The sequence below is a fragment of the Dothidotthia symphoricarpi genome (genome assembly GCF_010015815.1).
Source record: "Dothidotthia symphoricarpi CBS 119687 unplaced genomic scaffold P153scaffold_7, whole genome shotgun sequence".
In the NCBI taxonomy this organism is placed as follows: Eukaryota; Fungi; Ascomycota; class Dothideomycetes; order Pleosporales; family Dothidotthiaceae; genus Dothidotthia; species Dothidotthia symphoricarpi.
The window spans coordinates 723240-736888 of NW_022985014.1; the positions used below are offsets into that span (position 1 = coordinate 723240).

The 13649-nt window shown below is 52.7% G+C and overlaps 5 protein-coding genes across 5 annotated transcripts; 2 read left to right on the plus strand and 3 right to left on the minus strand.

Moving 5' to 3' along the window:
* Nucleotides 1-449: 449 nt before the first annotated feature.
* On the plus strand, nucleotides 450-1398 carry P153DRAFT_355752 (uncharacterized protein; the record flags this gene model as incomplete). The annotated part of the gene is made up of 3 exons (XM_033666594.1): nucleotides 450-649; nucleotides 685-769; nucleotides 907-1398. 3 exons carry the CDS (start codon nucleotides 450-452, stop codon nucleotides 1396-1398), a joined length of 777 nt encoding a protein of 258 aa, XP_033525337.1.
* A 506-nt stretch (nucleotides 1399-1904) lies between these two features.
* On the minus strand, nucleotides 1905-3862 carry P153DRAFT_365576 (V-type ATPase). Its single transcript, XM_033667846.1, has 7 exons — nucleotides 3713-3862; nucleotides 3570-3654; nucleotides 3498-3517; nucleotides 3248-3445; nucleotides 2882-3198; nucleotides 2559-2833; nucleotides 1905-2507 (listed from the first exon to the last, which is right to left on the minus strand). Exons 1-7 carry the CDS (start codon nucleotides 3809-3811, stop codon nucleotides 1981-1983), a joined length of 1521 nt encoding a protein of 506 aa, XP_033525338.1. The 5' UTR covers nucleotides 3812-3862; the 3' UTR covers nucleotides 1905-1980.
* Nucleotides 3863-6056: 2194 nt separating this feature from the next.
* P153DRAFT_384167 (uncharacterized protein) lies at nucleotides 6057-8694 on the plus strand (the record flags this gene model as incomplete). Its single annotated transcript, XM_033670318.1, has 5 exons — nucleotides 6057-6321; nucleotides 6372-7426; nucleotides 7474-7761; nucleotides 7808-8116; nucleotides 8167-8694. 5 exons carry the CDS (start codon nucleotides 6057-6059, stop codon nucleotides 8692-8694), a joined length of 2445 nt encoding a protein of 814 aa, XP_033525339.1.
* Nucleotides 8695-10185: 1491 nt separating this feature from the next.
* P153DRAFT_374776 (uncharacterized protein) lies at nucleotides 10186-12225 on the minus strand (the record flags this gene model as incomplete). The annotated part of the gene is made up of 1 exon (XM_033669537.1): nucleotides 10186-12225. The coding sequence occupies one exon, from the start codon at nucleotides 12223-12225 to the stop codon at nucleotides 10186-10188; it is 2040 nt and encodes a 679-aa protein (XP_033525340.1).
* A 182-nt stretch (nucleotides 12226-12407) lies between these two features.
* On the minus strand, nucleotides 12408-13622 carry P153DRAFT_395353 (peptidyl-tRNA hydrolase). The gene is made up of 2 exons (XM_033671397.1): nucleotides 13199-13622; nucleotides 12408-13144 (listed from the first exon to the last, which is right to left on the minus strand). Exons 1-2 carry the CDS (start codon nucleotides 13476-13478, stop codon nucleotides 12837-12839), a joined length of 588 nt encoding a protein of 195 aa, XP_033525341.1. The 5' UTR covers nucleotides 13479-13622; the 3' UTR covers nucleotides 12408-12836.
* Nucleotides 13623-13649: the final 27 nt, after the last annotated feature.

The following is a 13649-nucleotide window of genomic DNA, read 5'->3' on the forward strand; positions in this document are numbered from 1 at the left end:
TCGTCAGAATATGGAGAGGGTGATCGAGATCGGCTCCGAGACGAATAAGACCAGGACGCGCGGGAGTCCCACGAAGGCGAAGAGCTTGCGGAAGGAGGCAGCATCCACTCCGGGCGGTAATCGGGCATGGCGCCCCGAGGTATCCTCGGTGCGTCCATCGGCCTTTGAGTGAATATCTTCCCATGTTAGCCACCGCACTGAACTCTCTCCGATAAAGAAGACCTATACATACCGGCCACCTCCACCACAGCCCCCCTCCCGCCCTGTGCCAATGGGTTCCACTCAAGTCCATCGACTCTCCGCCGTCCAGGAAAACATGTGCGGTGGAAAAGTATACCCTGGCGGGTCTTTGTCTGTTAGAACGCAATTCTCAAGAAAAAACATATGACATTGAAGACGTACGATTCTCTCATGACAAAATCGAGCCTCACCGTAAAGTGAGGCTCTTGATGCCATCCCCGCCCGTCCACCCATATCTCCGTCCCCGTAGCTCCGAGAGGAAAGTTCCCCCCAAAACGCCCAAAGGCGAATTGGCCAACGATCGACTCGGAGTCGAGTCCGGCGATGAAGGCGTGGATACCTTCTCTCGCCCAGAATGGCATGTCTGGGGAGAAGACGATCCCCCCGTGGTCTCCATATCTAGACAGAGGTTAGATTTTGTTCGCATGATTACCACGCTTGCAGTCTACAAAGTGGGTTCGGTAGCTTGGAAGTTAGTGTTATGGAGGTCCTTGGTAGCTCCAACGCTTTTCCGAGTCTTGCTCGTATGGTAATAGTCCATTGAAGTCAGCATAGACCTGGAAGTCGTTCTGAATGTATCTGCCCAGGAGTTTGTTGATGGCTCGAATGGTGTGCGAGCGTTTTGTCTGTTCTTGTGTATCGCTCTGAGAACCTCCAGGCGTGTAGTGTCGTGCGTCTCGTCGAGCACCGGTATCCAGCGCGTTATGTATGACATCGTCATATGTAACTCCGTCTCTTCTCGTCTTGTCTCGTCTCATCCTGTTCCGTCGTATCACGGCAGTCCACTCCCCACCCACCACCTCTCCCCACACCCTCACCAACCCGTTTCCATATCAGCTCCAACCAAGCCCCACAACCGCCCAAACAAACAAAAAACAACAGACGGCTGGAAACCACCGCCCAAAAACAAACAGAAAGAAGAACTCACCTCCGAATCACCGCCCCCATCCTCCACCGAGTCAAAGCAGACACGCCTTCCATCCTCTCCAGCCACAGCAGGACAGCAGCAACACCAGAGCGAAGCAAATCACAGCGTACCGAGGTGGAACAGGAGCAGCAGAGCAGAGCAGAGTCGAACAAATCTCGCAAGAACTCAGTGCGTGGTCGTTCGTTGAGTCACACACAAACACACAGACAAAACTCGAGATCAAAACATGAGAATTTCACCCAGCAACGCGCATTTGTTTACATGCGTCATGACAGGGTGGGAAGTGAAGGTAAGTAGCTGCAGGATTTCCGCATGTTGCTTGCTGATGACTTGCTTTCACCTCCGGACGGCTGCATACCACTTGTCTCTTGAGATGGGACCTGGATGAAGATGTGGAGGAATGGAAGGGGGGAAGGCAATGAACGTCAAATCCTCATAGAAAAGTTTATATGCTACATCAACCATTACGATAGGATGCTTGTTATATGTGCAGGTTCAGTTCGGCCAATCTCAGCTTCAAAGACATCAGCCAAGTGCTTTGTCAGGGAGAATATTCTTATCTTCATAGCCTTTCTGCTTACCCGCGTCTGCAAGCACTGCGAAACGAGTTTACAACTTAGCGCCTGACAAGGCAAACCATGTATTGTTGAGTCTTTGTAAAGCTGTACTCTTCATCAGTAGTTGATGTGGGAGCAGACACATCACGCATTTAGAAAGTAAGATCACCGATCAAACAGGCTGATATGTACTCAATTGAAAATTTACTAAACGCTCACACATACGTCTCTACTCTTCTACACGTCACTACTTCTCTACACATCAATCAGATTCTCGCCCTCACCCGAGTTGTCGCTCGTGTCCTTGGTTGCCTTCTTCTTCTTGTCCCCATCGCCGCGACTCCTCTGGTAGTACTGGTCAAGAACCTTGGCCGGGATACGGTTAAGCAGTTCCTTGGGGTAAATGCGGAGCAACGACCACGCCAAGTCGAGCGACTCGTGAATGGTGCGGGCTTCGTAGGCACCCTGGGCGATGAACGAACGCTCGAACTTCTCGAGAAACTCAAGGGACAGCTTGTCTTCCGCCGACAGGGCTTCCTCACCAACGACAGCCTTCATAGCGGCGGCGTCACGACCGATGGCGTACTTGGCGTACAGCTGGTTAGAGACATCGCCGTGATCCTTTCGCGTGCGGCCTTCTCCGATGGCAGACTTCATGAGACGAGACAGCGAGGGTAGCACGTTGATAGGTGGGTAGATACCCTTGTTGTAGAGCTGACGGTCAATGAAGATCTGACCCTCCGTAATGTAACCCGTCAAGTCGGGAATGGGGTGCGTGATATCTGCAACCAGTCAGTGTCAATGTCTAAACATTGTAAAATGTCCACACATACCATCGTTAGGCATAGTCAAGATGGGAATTTGAGTGATGGAGCCATTTCGGCCCTCAACACGTCCGGCTCGCTCGTAAATGGTGGACAAATCAGTGTACATGTAACCTGGGTAACCACGTCGACCTGGCACTTCTTCTCGAGCGGCAGAGACCTCACGCAGGGCGTCGCAGTAGGAAGTCAAGTCGGTGAGAATGACCAAGACGTGCTTCTCGAGCTGGTATGCGTAGTACTCGGCCGTGGTAAGAGCGAGACGGGGGGTAATGATACGTTCGATACTATTCCAAGTCAGTCACAGCAGTCTCGCGTGTCGTCACACCACTTACGTAGGATCGTTCGCCAGGTTCAAGAAGAGCGTGACACGCTCCATGCTGCCGTTCTCCTCGAAGTCCTTTGTGAAGAATCGACTCGTCTCCAAGTTGACACCCATAGCACCAAAGACGATGGAAAAGTTGTCATCGTGATCATCGTGTACACCTTTAGTAGGCTTGCCGACCAGACTAGCCTGTCTGCAAATTTGCGCGGCGATTTCGTTGTGGGGAAGACCGGACGAGGAAAAGATGGGAATCTTCTGGCCACGAGCAATAGAGTTCATGGTGTCAATGGCAGAGATACCGGTAGAGATCATCTCTTCGGGGTAGACCTGTGAGTGGTCAGTTCCTATGCTCTGCACCATGCGCAGAGAGCCTTACTCGCGAGTAGGGGTTAATAGGACTGCCGTTGATGTCGAGGTAGTCCTCGGCCAGCACCTTAGGGCCCTTGTCGATGGCCTTTCCAGAGCCATCGAAGATACGACCCAACATGTCCTCGGACACGCCGAGCTTCAAGCTGTGGCCCGTGAACTCGACCCTGGTCTTCTTGACGTCGATGCCAGATGTGCCTTCGAAGACCTGCAGCGCAATCAGAACAGAGAACAAGGCGATTGTAAGCGAGGGGCTGTACCTGGACAACGGCGCGGTTTCCTTGGGTCTGTGTCAGCGTGTGCGCTCAATGCGTCATGTTGTAGTAGCTTACCTCGCGCCTCGAGGACCTGGCCGGCGCGCTCCGTGCCATCGGGCAGCGTCAGGGCTACGATCTCATTGTAGCGGGGGAATTTGACCTGTGCACCTTGCGCATAAGCCTCCGTTACGCTCGTCAAAGCTCCCGCAGCCACGTACGTTGTCGAGGATGACCAGTGGACCGTTGATGCCACCGATAGTATTGTATCGTAGTCGGGGCGTCACCGAGATCATGCGCGAGTCCAGAACCTCAGGCATATTGGCGGTATTGGGCGATATGAGGGATGGGTTCGTGGGCCGTGGTTCCAGCGGATCGTTGTGACGGTGTTGGAGTCCAAGGTCGAGGTGGGAGGGAAGCTCTAGCCAGCTTCCTTAGCGTCCTTGGCTATATGACGGCACCGTCGGAAATAGTCGATAAGGTCAAACAACCAGCCCAGTCCGAGGATGCTCCTGTAGCTGTGGCAATGTGGTTTTTATTACTGCACCACAACTATTCGGTATCAAGAAGCTGTTGTCAAAGACGTCGTATCATCTTCAGGTGGTGAGGGTTCGTGCTACAGAAGTGGGGCACAAGAATTCGTAATCATAATCGCATGCATAATTATCATAAATGCGGAAAGAAAGCGTTCAGTTGATATCTCAAGTGTATTGCTACAGCTATTGACGGGGAAACTAGCTACACCTCCCAAAGGAATCATTTCGAAACTGTCACGGTCTTACGCAAACGATCAACCAAACGTCACAAATCAAATACCTGTTCGACTCGTCAGCAGGTGCTTCAAAACAGTATGTGCATGAAAGCGAAATGTTGAGAGTGAGGTCAGACATCCAAGGAAGGTATTCGCGCTCATTGTCCATCGCAAAAGGTTCGAGTGATGGCTAGCGTGGAAACTGCGAATGTAGGAATGTTTCATCATGAAAGGGCATAGAGTGAGAAAAAGACGCGACTGACCTTTGGAACGATAGCACGCGAGCGCACCTGTTGTTAGCACATAAATCAAGCAGTGCATTCAGCCTGTGTGTACTCTTGTTGGAGTTGCTAGAAGCTAGCGGTATGATGGATGCCTCGGAGGGATCAAAGCGTTTGCAAGAAGCATGTGGCAGTTATTGCGCGTCTAACGAGGTGGGCTCTGTTCGAAAACTATGCTTGAGCTGTTAGCAGTGCACTAGGCAAGCAGATCGAAGCAACTGCAAAGCAGATGGTGAGGTCAGACGAAAGTACTGGCAAGTAGCAGGCACCCTGCGACGGGGCCCGGACAGCATAAATTTCTTCAAGGTCGAATCTGTTGGGAAAAGAAGAAGGTTGGTGTATCATCACTCCAGGCGGAAAAACAAAGAAACTGGAGGGCGAACTGACCTAGTACACCGAGCTTGCGCCCGCGTGCCACCAAAAGGCGAAATACCTCAAAAGGGCAAACCGGAGCAGACGACTGCAGCGATGCACATGCTGCGCGTCGAGAAGTGCGCGGTGTTGGCGTTGGGCGAGGATTTGTCGGAGAAAAGATTTGGAAATTGCAGACGAAGAAAAGTGAGAGCTCCGACTAGCGCAGTCACGTGTATCGATCGAAACATGCTAGTGGTATTTTTCGTTTTTGTCATCAGTAACGTCATGTGCCCTCAGATGGCCATGGCTCTGGGGTGCGTTCTGATTAGACTTTCAGAAGGCTAAGACACCTATCTCCTGTTGCCGTGAGCCCATCGTACGATTCGAGCAGCACGCAGAGCTGGTGTCTGGATATCTCGTTGTTGCTGCCCAGCCACGCACCTTTTCGCGCGATACCGAAACGACGACCCCTAACCCTCCCAGGATACTGATCGGCACCGCCATCTCTCACTACCTAACCACTCCACCCACCGATTCCTGGGCTACCGCAGGTCCTGGACCCTCACCACTCGCGGATGCATCGTCGCATACGACGCGGGCCCTAGACGACGTTGCTGCGCCCATCGCAGCCTTGCACTTCGCCTGTTATATTCTCTCCACCGCTCTGCTGGCGGGACGGCTGCGACACGACACCGCACGGCACCACACCGCGCCAGCCCCAGTGCACGCCTCGACACGACCTTGGTGCGCTTCAGCATCCTTGCGCAGCTTCTCACGCGACGGAGAGACGCCAGCTCCTCCCGTCCCATCTCAACCGCGATAGTCGCCAGCTCGCGGCCGCCCAACGCCCACCGCGACTCTCGCGCGGGCAGTCGATCGCTTCCCGCGGCAACGCGTCTCGACACAAGAGTTGGACCAGTGCGTGGCCTCTTGGTAGAGTCGCCAGCTTGCTGCAAATTGCCCTGAACCTCTCTGTCTCTTGTCATCGTCGTCGTCGCAATTGGATCCCTGGGAGCACACGTCCGTGTTCACGCTGCGCTCACCCGTCGTTCCTTCTGAACGTTTAGATTCCCGGCCACCCCTTTAGACTGATCGTCTGTTGTACGCATCGCATCCATCGGAGAGCCGTTTCCAAGACTGTGAGGTTGCGGTCCACTGTGTGACGAGCGCGCGAACAAGATGATGACCACAAGCTATCCCCACAACCCTGGTATGCATCCGCAGGGCATGCCCCACGGACACCCCATGGGCGGTCCAGGGCCGACTCCAGGCCAGCCTATGCCACCGGGTATGCACCCAGGCGTCTCAGGCCCCAACGGCCCCGTGAGCCAGGCAGGACCCATGATGGGCATGCAACCCGGAATGGGACCCAACGCCCATGCGCTCTCGCATTTGCAGCCTCAACAGGCACAGATGTTCCAACAGCAGCATCACCCCGGCATGAGTGAGTGTTCTGACACGATTTCTGCATCATCCACTGACAGATTGACCTAGTGAACGCTGCTCTGATGCAACAGCAGCAGGCGAGAAACCACCAATTAAATGCTCAGCAGCAGGCTTTCATGCGTCAGCAGCAGGCGGCGCAACAACAGCAAATGCTTGCCCAGCAGCAGCAACACGGCGGGATGGGCATGGGCTTTCAGAACCATATGCCAAACATGAGCCAGCAACAACAACAGCAACTGGCAGCAATGAGAGCAGGCCAGATGGGACAGCAGTTTGTCAATCTGCCTCCGCATCTGCAACAGTTGCAGCAGCAACAGCAACAAATGCAGAACCAGCAACAAGGTGGCCCACAGCAAGCCGCTGCATTGGCCCATCAGCAAGCGCAACAACATCAACAGCAACAAGCGCAACAGCAGCAGCAACAGCAGCAACAACAACAGCAGCAGCAGCAACAGCAACAACAGCAGCAACAAGCGCAGCAGCAACAGCAACAACAACAGCAACAACAAGCGCAACAACAACAGCAACAGCAGCAGCAACAACAACAACAGCAACAGCAAGCACAGCAGCAGCAGCAACAACAACAACGTCAGCAACAACAGCAGCAGCACATGCAACAGGCTATTGCAATGCAGCACGCTCAATCCCAGTCGAGCAATCACAGCCAGGGAGGAAACCCAGGGCCTCCGACAACATCACAACCTCAGCAAGGCCCCCTGCGTCCACCTTCGGCAATAGGGAGCCATCAGGGTCATTCGTCTCCTGCTCCTCAACCGACTCCACAATTACAACAACAATCACAGCAGCAGCAACAGCAGCAGCAAACATCACAGCCAGTCCCTCAACCTCAGCAGCAGACATCAGCGCCTATTCAACCTCCGAATATGCCTCCACAGCCCAACCAACCACCTCAAAACCAGACACAGATGCAAACGCGAAATCCAGCCTTGTTACAGCAAGCTCAAGCACACGCTCAGGCCCAGGAAGCTCGGGCCCGGTCGTTGGCGTTGATGAGGAGCGCCCAGTCCCAATCGCAAACTCCTTCTGGAGGGCAAGGAACACTGAAGTTGATGAATTTTGTGGACCAGATGGGAAGATACGCTGTAAGTATGCTCGAACCGAATGACCTACTTCTACTTACATCATGCAGACCTCCGCCGATTTGAACGATGTTTCGAGGTGGCAGAGTTTCGTTGATAAACACTTTAACGAGACTGGCTCTTTCATACATGTGCTCTGTTCTTCATCGGCCGAAAAGACAAAGCAATTCGAAATTGTGTATGCTGCCTTACCAAGGTACTTCTATACGCTCTTCAACACCGACGTTATCAATCTTCAAATTACCTTGGACGGATCATCGGAGAAGGCATCGCCCACCGAAACAAAAGTGACTTGCGACCGTGCGAAATTCATCTATACCTACAAGAATCATTGCCAGGTAGGCTTATATCCCCAAACTCAAAAACCATAGCTAACATGTTTAGGTTGTCTATAACGGAAAACTAACAGCTTTCTGGTCTGGTACAGAGAAGATGGATTGGCTGCAGTTTGAGGGCCAGAATCACCAGCAATACATACCACGCTCTGCCTTGGAAGCCATGTTCCATCAGCCATCGCCCAATCCCCACATTCCAAACCAGTCACCTCGCATGGGGAAGCAGTCGGCCAAGCAAAAGCAGCAACTACAGCAACGAGCCCAAGAACCAATGGAACCGTATTTGCCCATGTCCAAGTTACTTAGTGCCGGCGCGACAGACTTCGGTTTACCGCACGCGCTGCAAGGTTATCTTGAGGTCAGTCTCGCAGATCAGTTACCACGCGTACGCCCAGCTGACGTCAGCAGATATATGAGACAATGAATAACATGACAAGTCTCATGTCGCACTATCTCGAGCATCCAAATCTAAAGCCGTCCGAAGCCCTCGAGCACTGGAATGGCATGATGTCCAACAATCCTTCTGCGGCAATGAATCAAACGCCAGCAATTAACCAACCGAACCCAGCTATGCCACACCCAAATATGCAACATCCAAATATGCAACAAATACGGCCACCTGGCCCCGGTCAACCAGGCTCGCAAAACCACCAGTTCATGTCCCCAGCTCTGCAAAACCAGCTTCTCCCCAACGGTATAAACGGCTCACCACACTACAGCCACACGCCGTCACCCGCATCACACGCCATGGTCAAGCAGCAAAGCACAAGTTCGCACACGGCGAGTGTCAACACATCACCCAACATGGCTACGAAGCGGCGGCGCAGTACAGCAAAAATGGACATGGACGATGGCAGCGGAGACATGAACGGTACCATCAAGGTGAAGCAGAGCCCAAGGGTGGTAGGGAACAAGAGGATGAAGGGCAATAACTAGTTTCTATCCGCTTCTTTCTGTTCCTCCTTGGAGTATTTCTTACAAGATTCGTAGTCCGGCATTTTGTTGCATACGACCGACCTTGTATAGCGCGGCGTTTTCTCTTCTTTACTCCACCCACATATCTATGCTTATTCTTTTCCTCGTCCTACCATTTTTTCCACAGCCTGCGCACCCCCCATCTGTCTCATTGTCTTTTTCTGGCGCTCTCGGCTGGAACTACCCCATCCTGGACGGCTTCTCACATTTTTTTTTGCCTGTCTCGATTTCTGAAATTCGTCCATCATTGGCGTTGTAGGCGCTTCCGCGTACATGGTCGTCACCTCCTTTCCCCCCCCCGGTTCGTTGGCTGGGGACTACATAATCAATTTCCTTGTACATTATGGCCAGATATGGTGGCCGTGGAGGTGTTGGTTTAAAATGCTTGCTCTGTCGCGTCGCGTTGCGCTTGTGTTTGAGTTTGTGTTTGCGTTGTACTTGGAAGTTTTTGGTGGGTGGACATATTTTCCCACCAAGTGGAGTGTGTGGGGTGCGCATGGCTTGCATTGTTGGCTCGAATCTGGGACTGATGCCTTTTTTCAAGAGTGTGTGCTTTTTTGATACGCAATTAAGACGTTATGACATTAATTCACATCTGGGTCTTTTGCTGCGCTGCGTGGTGATTATGTTTTTGAGTTTACGTTGGATGTATGGAACGACATAACTGCAACTCTACGAACCCCGGTTCATTCCATGTACCCTCATTTCGTCCAGACGGTGCGTGTGCATGGTGAGCAGACTGTTTCCCTATGCTTTTCAACCGCGCGATTCCAGTTTTTCGGTGCTCAATTCGGAAGGAAAATAGGAAGAGACCCATGGATCAAAATGATAGTACGTTTTAAAACGAAGAAAAGAAAGAAAAGGGGCGAGATATAGAGATCATACTGCGTATTGCAATGAGTAAATTATATGCCATTGCTTGTCTGTCTACCAAGTGCGTGATGCACCGCGAAGCTAGTGTTGGAGCATAACGTATCTTTGTACTTTACTTGATGGACAGGATATGATAAGAGGTCGACGGAGTGTTAGTCTACTGTGGGATGAGGTGGTTTACAACATGCATGCATGGATTTGGTGTTGAGATATCATGCCACCGTGGAATATACAACTCCACACGAATCGGGTCATATTGGGGACAAGCAAAGCCTACCTTTCGATCACAGTACGAGTTAAGAATCAAGGGGTCAAGTGCGAGAAACTTTCCACGTCAGTCACGAGCACCGCAGAAGAGTATGACAAACCTGGAGTCAGCAAAACCAAGACAGCATCACCAGGGAATATGTATACCATCAACAGGGGTTGGGCTGGGGTTGTTCTATTCGAGGCGTTGCATTAACAATTGATTCTTTCCTATAAAATTGTTGTAGAAGCTACTAACCTTTGTGTGATCCAGTTGCCAAATTCATATGCCAAATCCAACAACACATCGAACTCCGAGTCATATGTTGTCGTTTACTGCAGACGAACACCAGCGGTCTTGAGCTTCTTCGCCTGCTGATCCTGTGCATTGCCGAAACCACCCGCACGGTTAGTCTCCAGGGAACTCTCGGCCATCTTCTTCTGCTCGGCCGCAATCTTGTCGAGATGCTTCTTCGTCTTCGTATTGCCGCTGCCCTTGCCATGGAACTGGTGACTGAGCTGCTTGAATGCCTCCTTCTGGTTCATCTGGCGTCCGTGCTCGTCGACGTAGTTCAGCTCAACGTTCGGCTTGTACTCTTTGTTGAAGATCTCGGCGAGTCTTCTGCTCTCGGATACGTCGGCGTTGGTGTTCTGCTTGCGAGCCCATTCCTCACGTTCACGGGGAGTCATGGTGTTCCATCGCGCTGAGCCTCGCTCACGCTCACGTGCGACCTTTCGTTGGCGCTCGGCGTCTCCTTCGGCTTTGAGTTTGTCGGCAAGGAACTTCTGGCGATCTCGGTAGCTTGCGTTGCGGTCGGTGGTGTCGGACTGGGTCACTAAGCCGCGTTGCCTCAAGAGAGCAAGAGTTGCACCGAGGCCCTGGTCGACAGTCTTTTCTGCCTCAAGGCCGGTGTCTGTGAAGCCAACAGAGCGAGCACGCTCCTCACTACGTTGACGGGCGTCTTCAGCTTCAGCCACTTCAGCGTACGACTGTCCCATTTCCAGATCACCGTCATCATCGATTGGCTGTATGTCGCCCATGGATTTCACGCCTTCAGACATATGGCTGGACTTTCTGCGTTTGCGCCGTGACTCCTCTTCCTCGTTGTCTCCGGTATTCGCGCCTAGGTTTTGCACAAACTCGGTTGTTTCGTCAATCACCAGTGCGGCCTCATCGACAAATTCGGTGGAATCCAGCACATCAGGTGTCTGGGGTGCGGAGGCTTCCTCACGAAGCTGTCGTGCTATATCTTCGGGACGCATCTTCTTCCGCTTCTTCAATGCTTTTTGGCGTTGAGCAGCAAGATTGGCCTGGAGATCGTCATCGTCAACGAACGATTCATCGAACATACTCTTCTTCTTAGCTTTTGGCACTGCTGCTGCCTCAGCGTCGTCAAGGTCCATATCGTCGGCTGCAGGCTCCTCCGCGGGTGCAATAAACATCTCTTCTTCATCCTCGACGCGCTCCCTCTTTGACTTCTTGGCCTTCTTCTTCTTAGGCTTTTTCATCTTCATCGCTGAAAAGTCCATATAGTCGTTTGCAGGTGCGTCGTCCTTCAAGATGTCCAAGCTGATGGCTACCCTCTTCGGCTGAGCAGCGCCTGCAGCTTCAGCTTCGATATCCTCGACCGTGCGACCCTTGCCATCTAGTGTGAAGGCCTTGTTTTTCTTTCCATCGATTTCCTCGTCGTACTGTGCCAATATCGACTTCTGGCCAGACTCGTCCATGTCGTTGGGGTCATAGGCCATCTTGCGTTTCTTAGAATTTAGCCTCTCTTCTCGCCTCTCCTTCTCCTTGATCGCGACTGCTTCCAGCTCGTCGTCATCTTCACCGTCAACTGCCGTGTCTTTCAGTACCAAGATCTGATCTTCTCCATCGTCGAACTGATCTACTTCGTGGCCGACTTTGACACCAGCGAGATCTGATTCGGTATACTGCATCGCTTCGCGTGCCTGGCGCTCCCGCTCCTCGAGTTCCTTCTGCGTCTGCTCAGCCTTGGCGATCTTCTTCTGGCGCTTCTTGCTGCCTTTTAACCACGCCATGTCATCATCGTCGTTCATCTCATCCGCGAGACCCTTGCCATCAAGCTTCGCATGTCGCGCAGCCTTCTCGCGTTCCTTTTTGATCGCAGCTGTCCGCTCTTCGCGCTTCTTCTTGGCATTTTGCTCGTCCTGTAGCTTCTGCCAGTTGTCGTGCGCGGCAGCCTGGCGTGTGTCGATGGTGCTCGCGGGTTCCTCGTCAGAGTCGTCGTCGTCTCTCGCTGGCTTGAAAGTTGGTCCAGACGGGGCTACTGTGGCGCCAGATCCAGGCAGGGCAGGCAAACCCATGGACAGGCGAATCTTGTTCGCCTCCTCGATGGAGAGGTCCGCCATGGTCGGTCGCGATTACTCGGTTTCGCGTGGGAGGTGTAGAAGTACAAGACGAGAGAAAATGGTGGAGTGTGGCAGTGCAAGATACAGGTAGACGAGATCGGGGTTTGACGTGCTGTTCACTGAATGCGCAGTGTGCTCATGTATGTCACTGTCGTGAGACATGCAAAGGCGAACGTTGGATCGAGCGGATACATTGCCAAGCCACTAGCTACTAGCCGGCTCCACTTCCGCGAGGGTACAAAATAAATTTCTACGCGTCTCCCTCAAGCTTCTCTCACCAACGACCTGTGCCAGTTTTCCCGTCCGTCTTTCGGGGCGTGTTCGGTTGAGAGCTGGCAGTTCGTCCGTTCTATGGAGCCATCAAATCCCCATGATGTCAATTTCCGGACGACAGGTTGGAGAGCAAGTCGGCGCGTTGCTAGAGGCCTGAGTTCACCTTCGGGTTTGAGCTCGGTGGAAGGCGCGTGCCAGGCAGACTGATTCCTGTTCCCTTTTGCTAGGCCGTCGGCCCATGACGCTTGGGACAAACCCAGTTGGCTACATACCGAACACGCCTCGTTTCCTTCTGTGAAGTGAATGTCTATGCATGCTGAGTGAACGATGCATGGTATCTACAGCAGCTTCAGATGGCCGGTGACCTGGTCTATCACTCCCTTTGGCGCAGGCCCAATGCCCAGCACCGTCGCGCTGCCGCTCGCGATCTGAGTTCGACCTGCGTCATGGATGATATGTGCCACCAGCCCCAAGCTCACTGCCTGAGCCTGTAGTATCTCCAGCTCCTCCTCACCCTTGACCTGTAGTGCCACCTTTGCCTGACCGAGTCGCTCCCATCGCTTGAGGATAGCTGAGTCTGGGGCGTGTCGAAGGAAGTGCTTGTAGCAGGCTAATGTTGCGTGACCGCACTGCGCACCAATCTTGCCTGGGATCTGTCAGTATATGCTCACAAGCATCACAGTGGGAAGGCGCGTGATACCTTTAGTCATGCCCAAGTCTGTCCTTACCACCAGCACCATCTTGCATTCCTCAGTGTGACCTGGGAATTCAGCAGGCGCTGTGTCGTCTTCCTCTTCATTGTCCTCATCGCTGGAGTCTGAATCCTCCTCTTTCTCGCCCTTTTCCAGTGTAGGCTCAGAAACAGCACTGCCGCCAAACAGACCCAATGATTTGGCCTGTCCGAGAAAGTAGCCTGTTACGCCTCCCATCAGGGCGCATGCGGCTGCGATGTTCGCGGTTGATGGGCCTTCTTGCTGCATTTTAGCTTTGTGTGTGGGGTTTTCGATATGTTTGTGGAGAGATGGTCGAGAGATGATGGCAAAGATCTGAAATCCACAAGTCGAGGCACTAGACACTTCTTATCAAAGCACTGTTTCTGTTTGCATGGTGTTGGGGGACTGCCCGCATTTCGTCGAGTGGACGCTACGTTG

Excerpts from the sequence above, each read along its gene's own strand:
- P153DRAFT_365576 (XM_033667846.1), bottom strand. The coding sequence starts at position 3,811 with ATGCCTGAGGTTCTGGACTCGCGCATGATCTCGGTGACGCCCCGACTA. Across the intron at positions 3,655-3,712 it reads CACTGGTCATCCTCGACAAC|GTCAAATTCCCCCGCTACAA; the intron begins GTACGTGGCTGC and ends CAAGGTGCACAG. Across the intron at positions 2,508-2,558 it reads CTTGACTATGCCTAACGATG|ATATCACGCACCCCATTCCC; the intron begins GTATGTGTGGAC and ends GACTGGTTGCAG.
- P153DRAFT_395353 (XM_033671397.1), bottom strand. The coding sequence starts at position 13,478 with ATGCAGCAAGAAGGCCCATCAACCGCGAACATCGCAGCCGCATGCGCC. Across the intron at positions 13,145-13,198 it reads AGACTTGGGCATGACTAAAG|GCAAGATTGGTGCGCAGTGC; the intron begins GTATCACGCGCC and ends GACAGATCCCAG.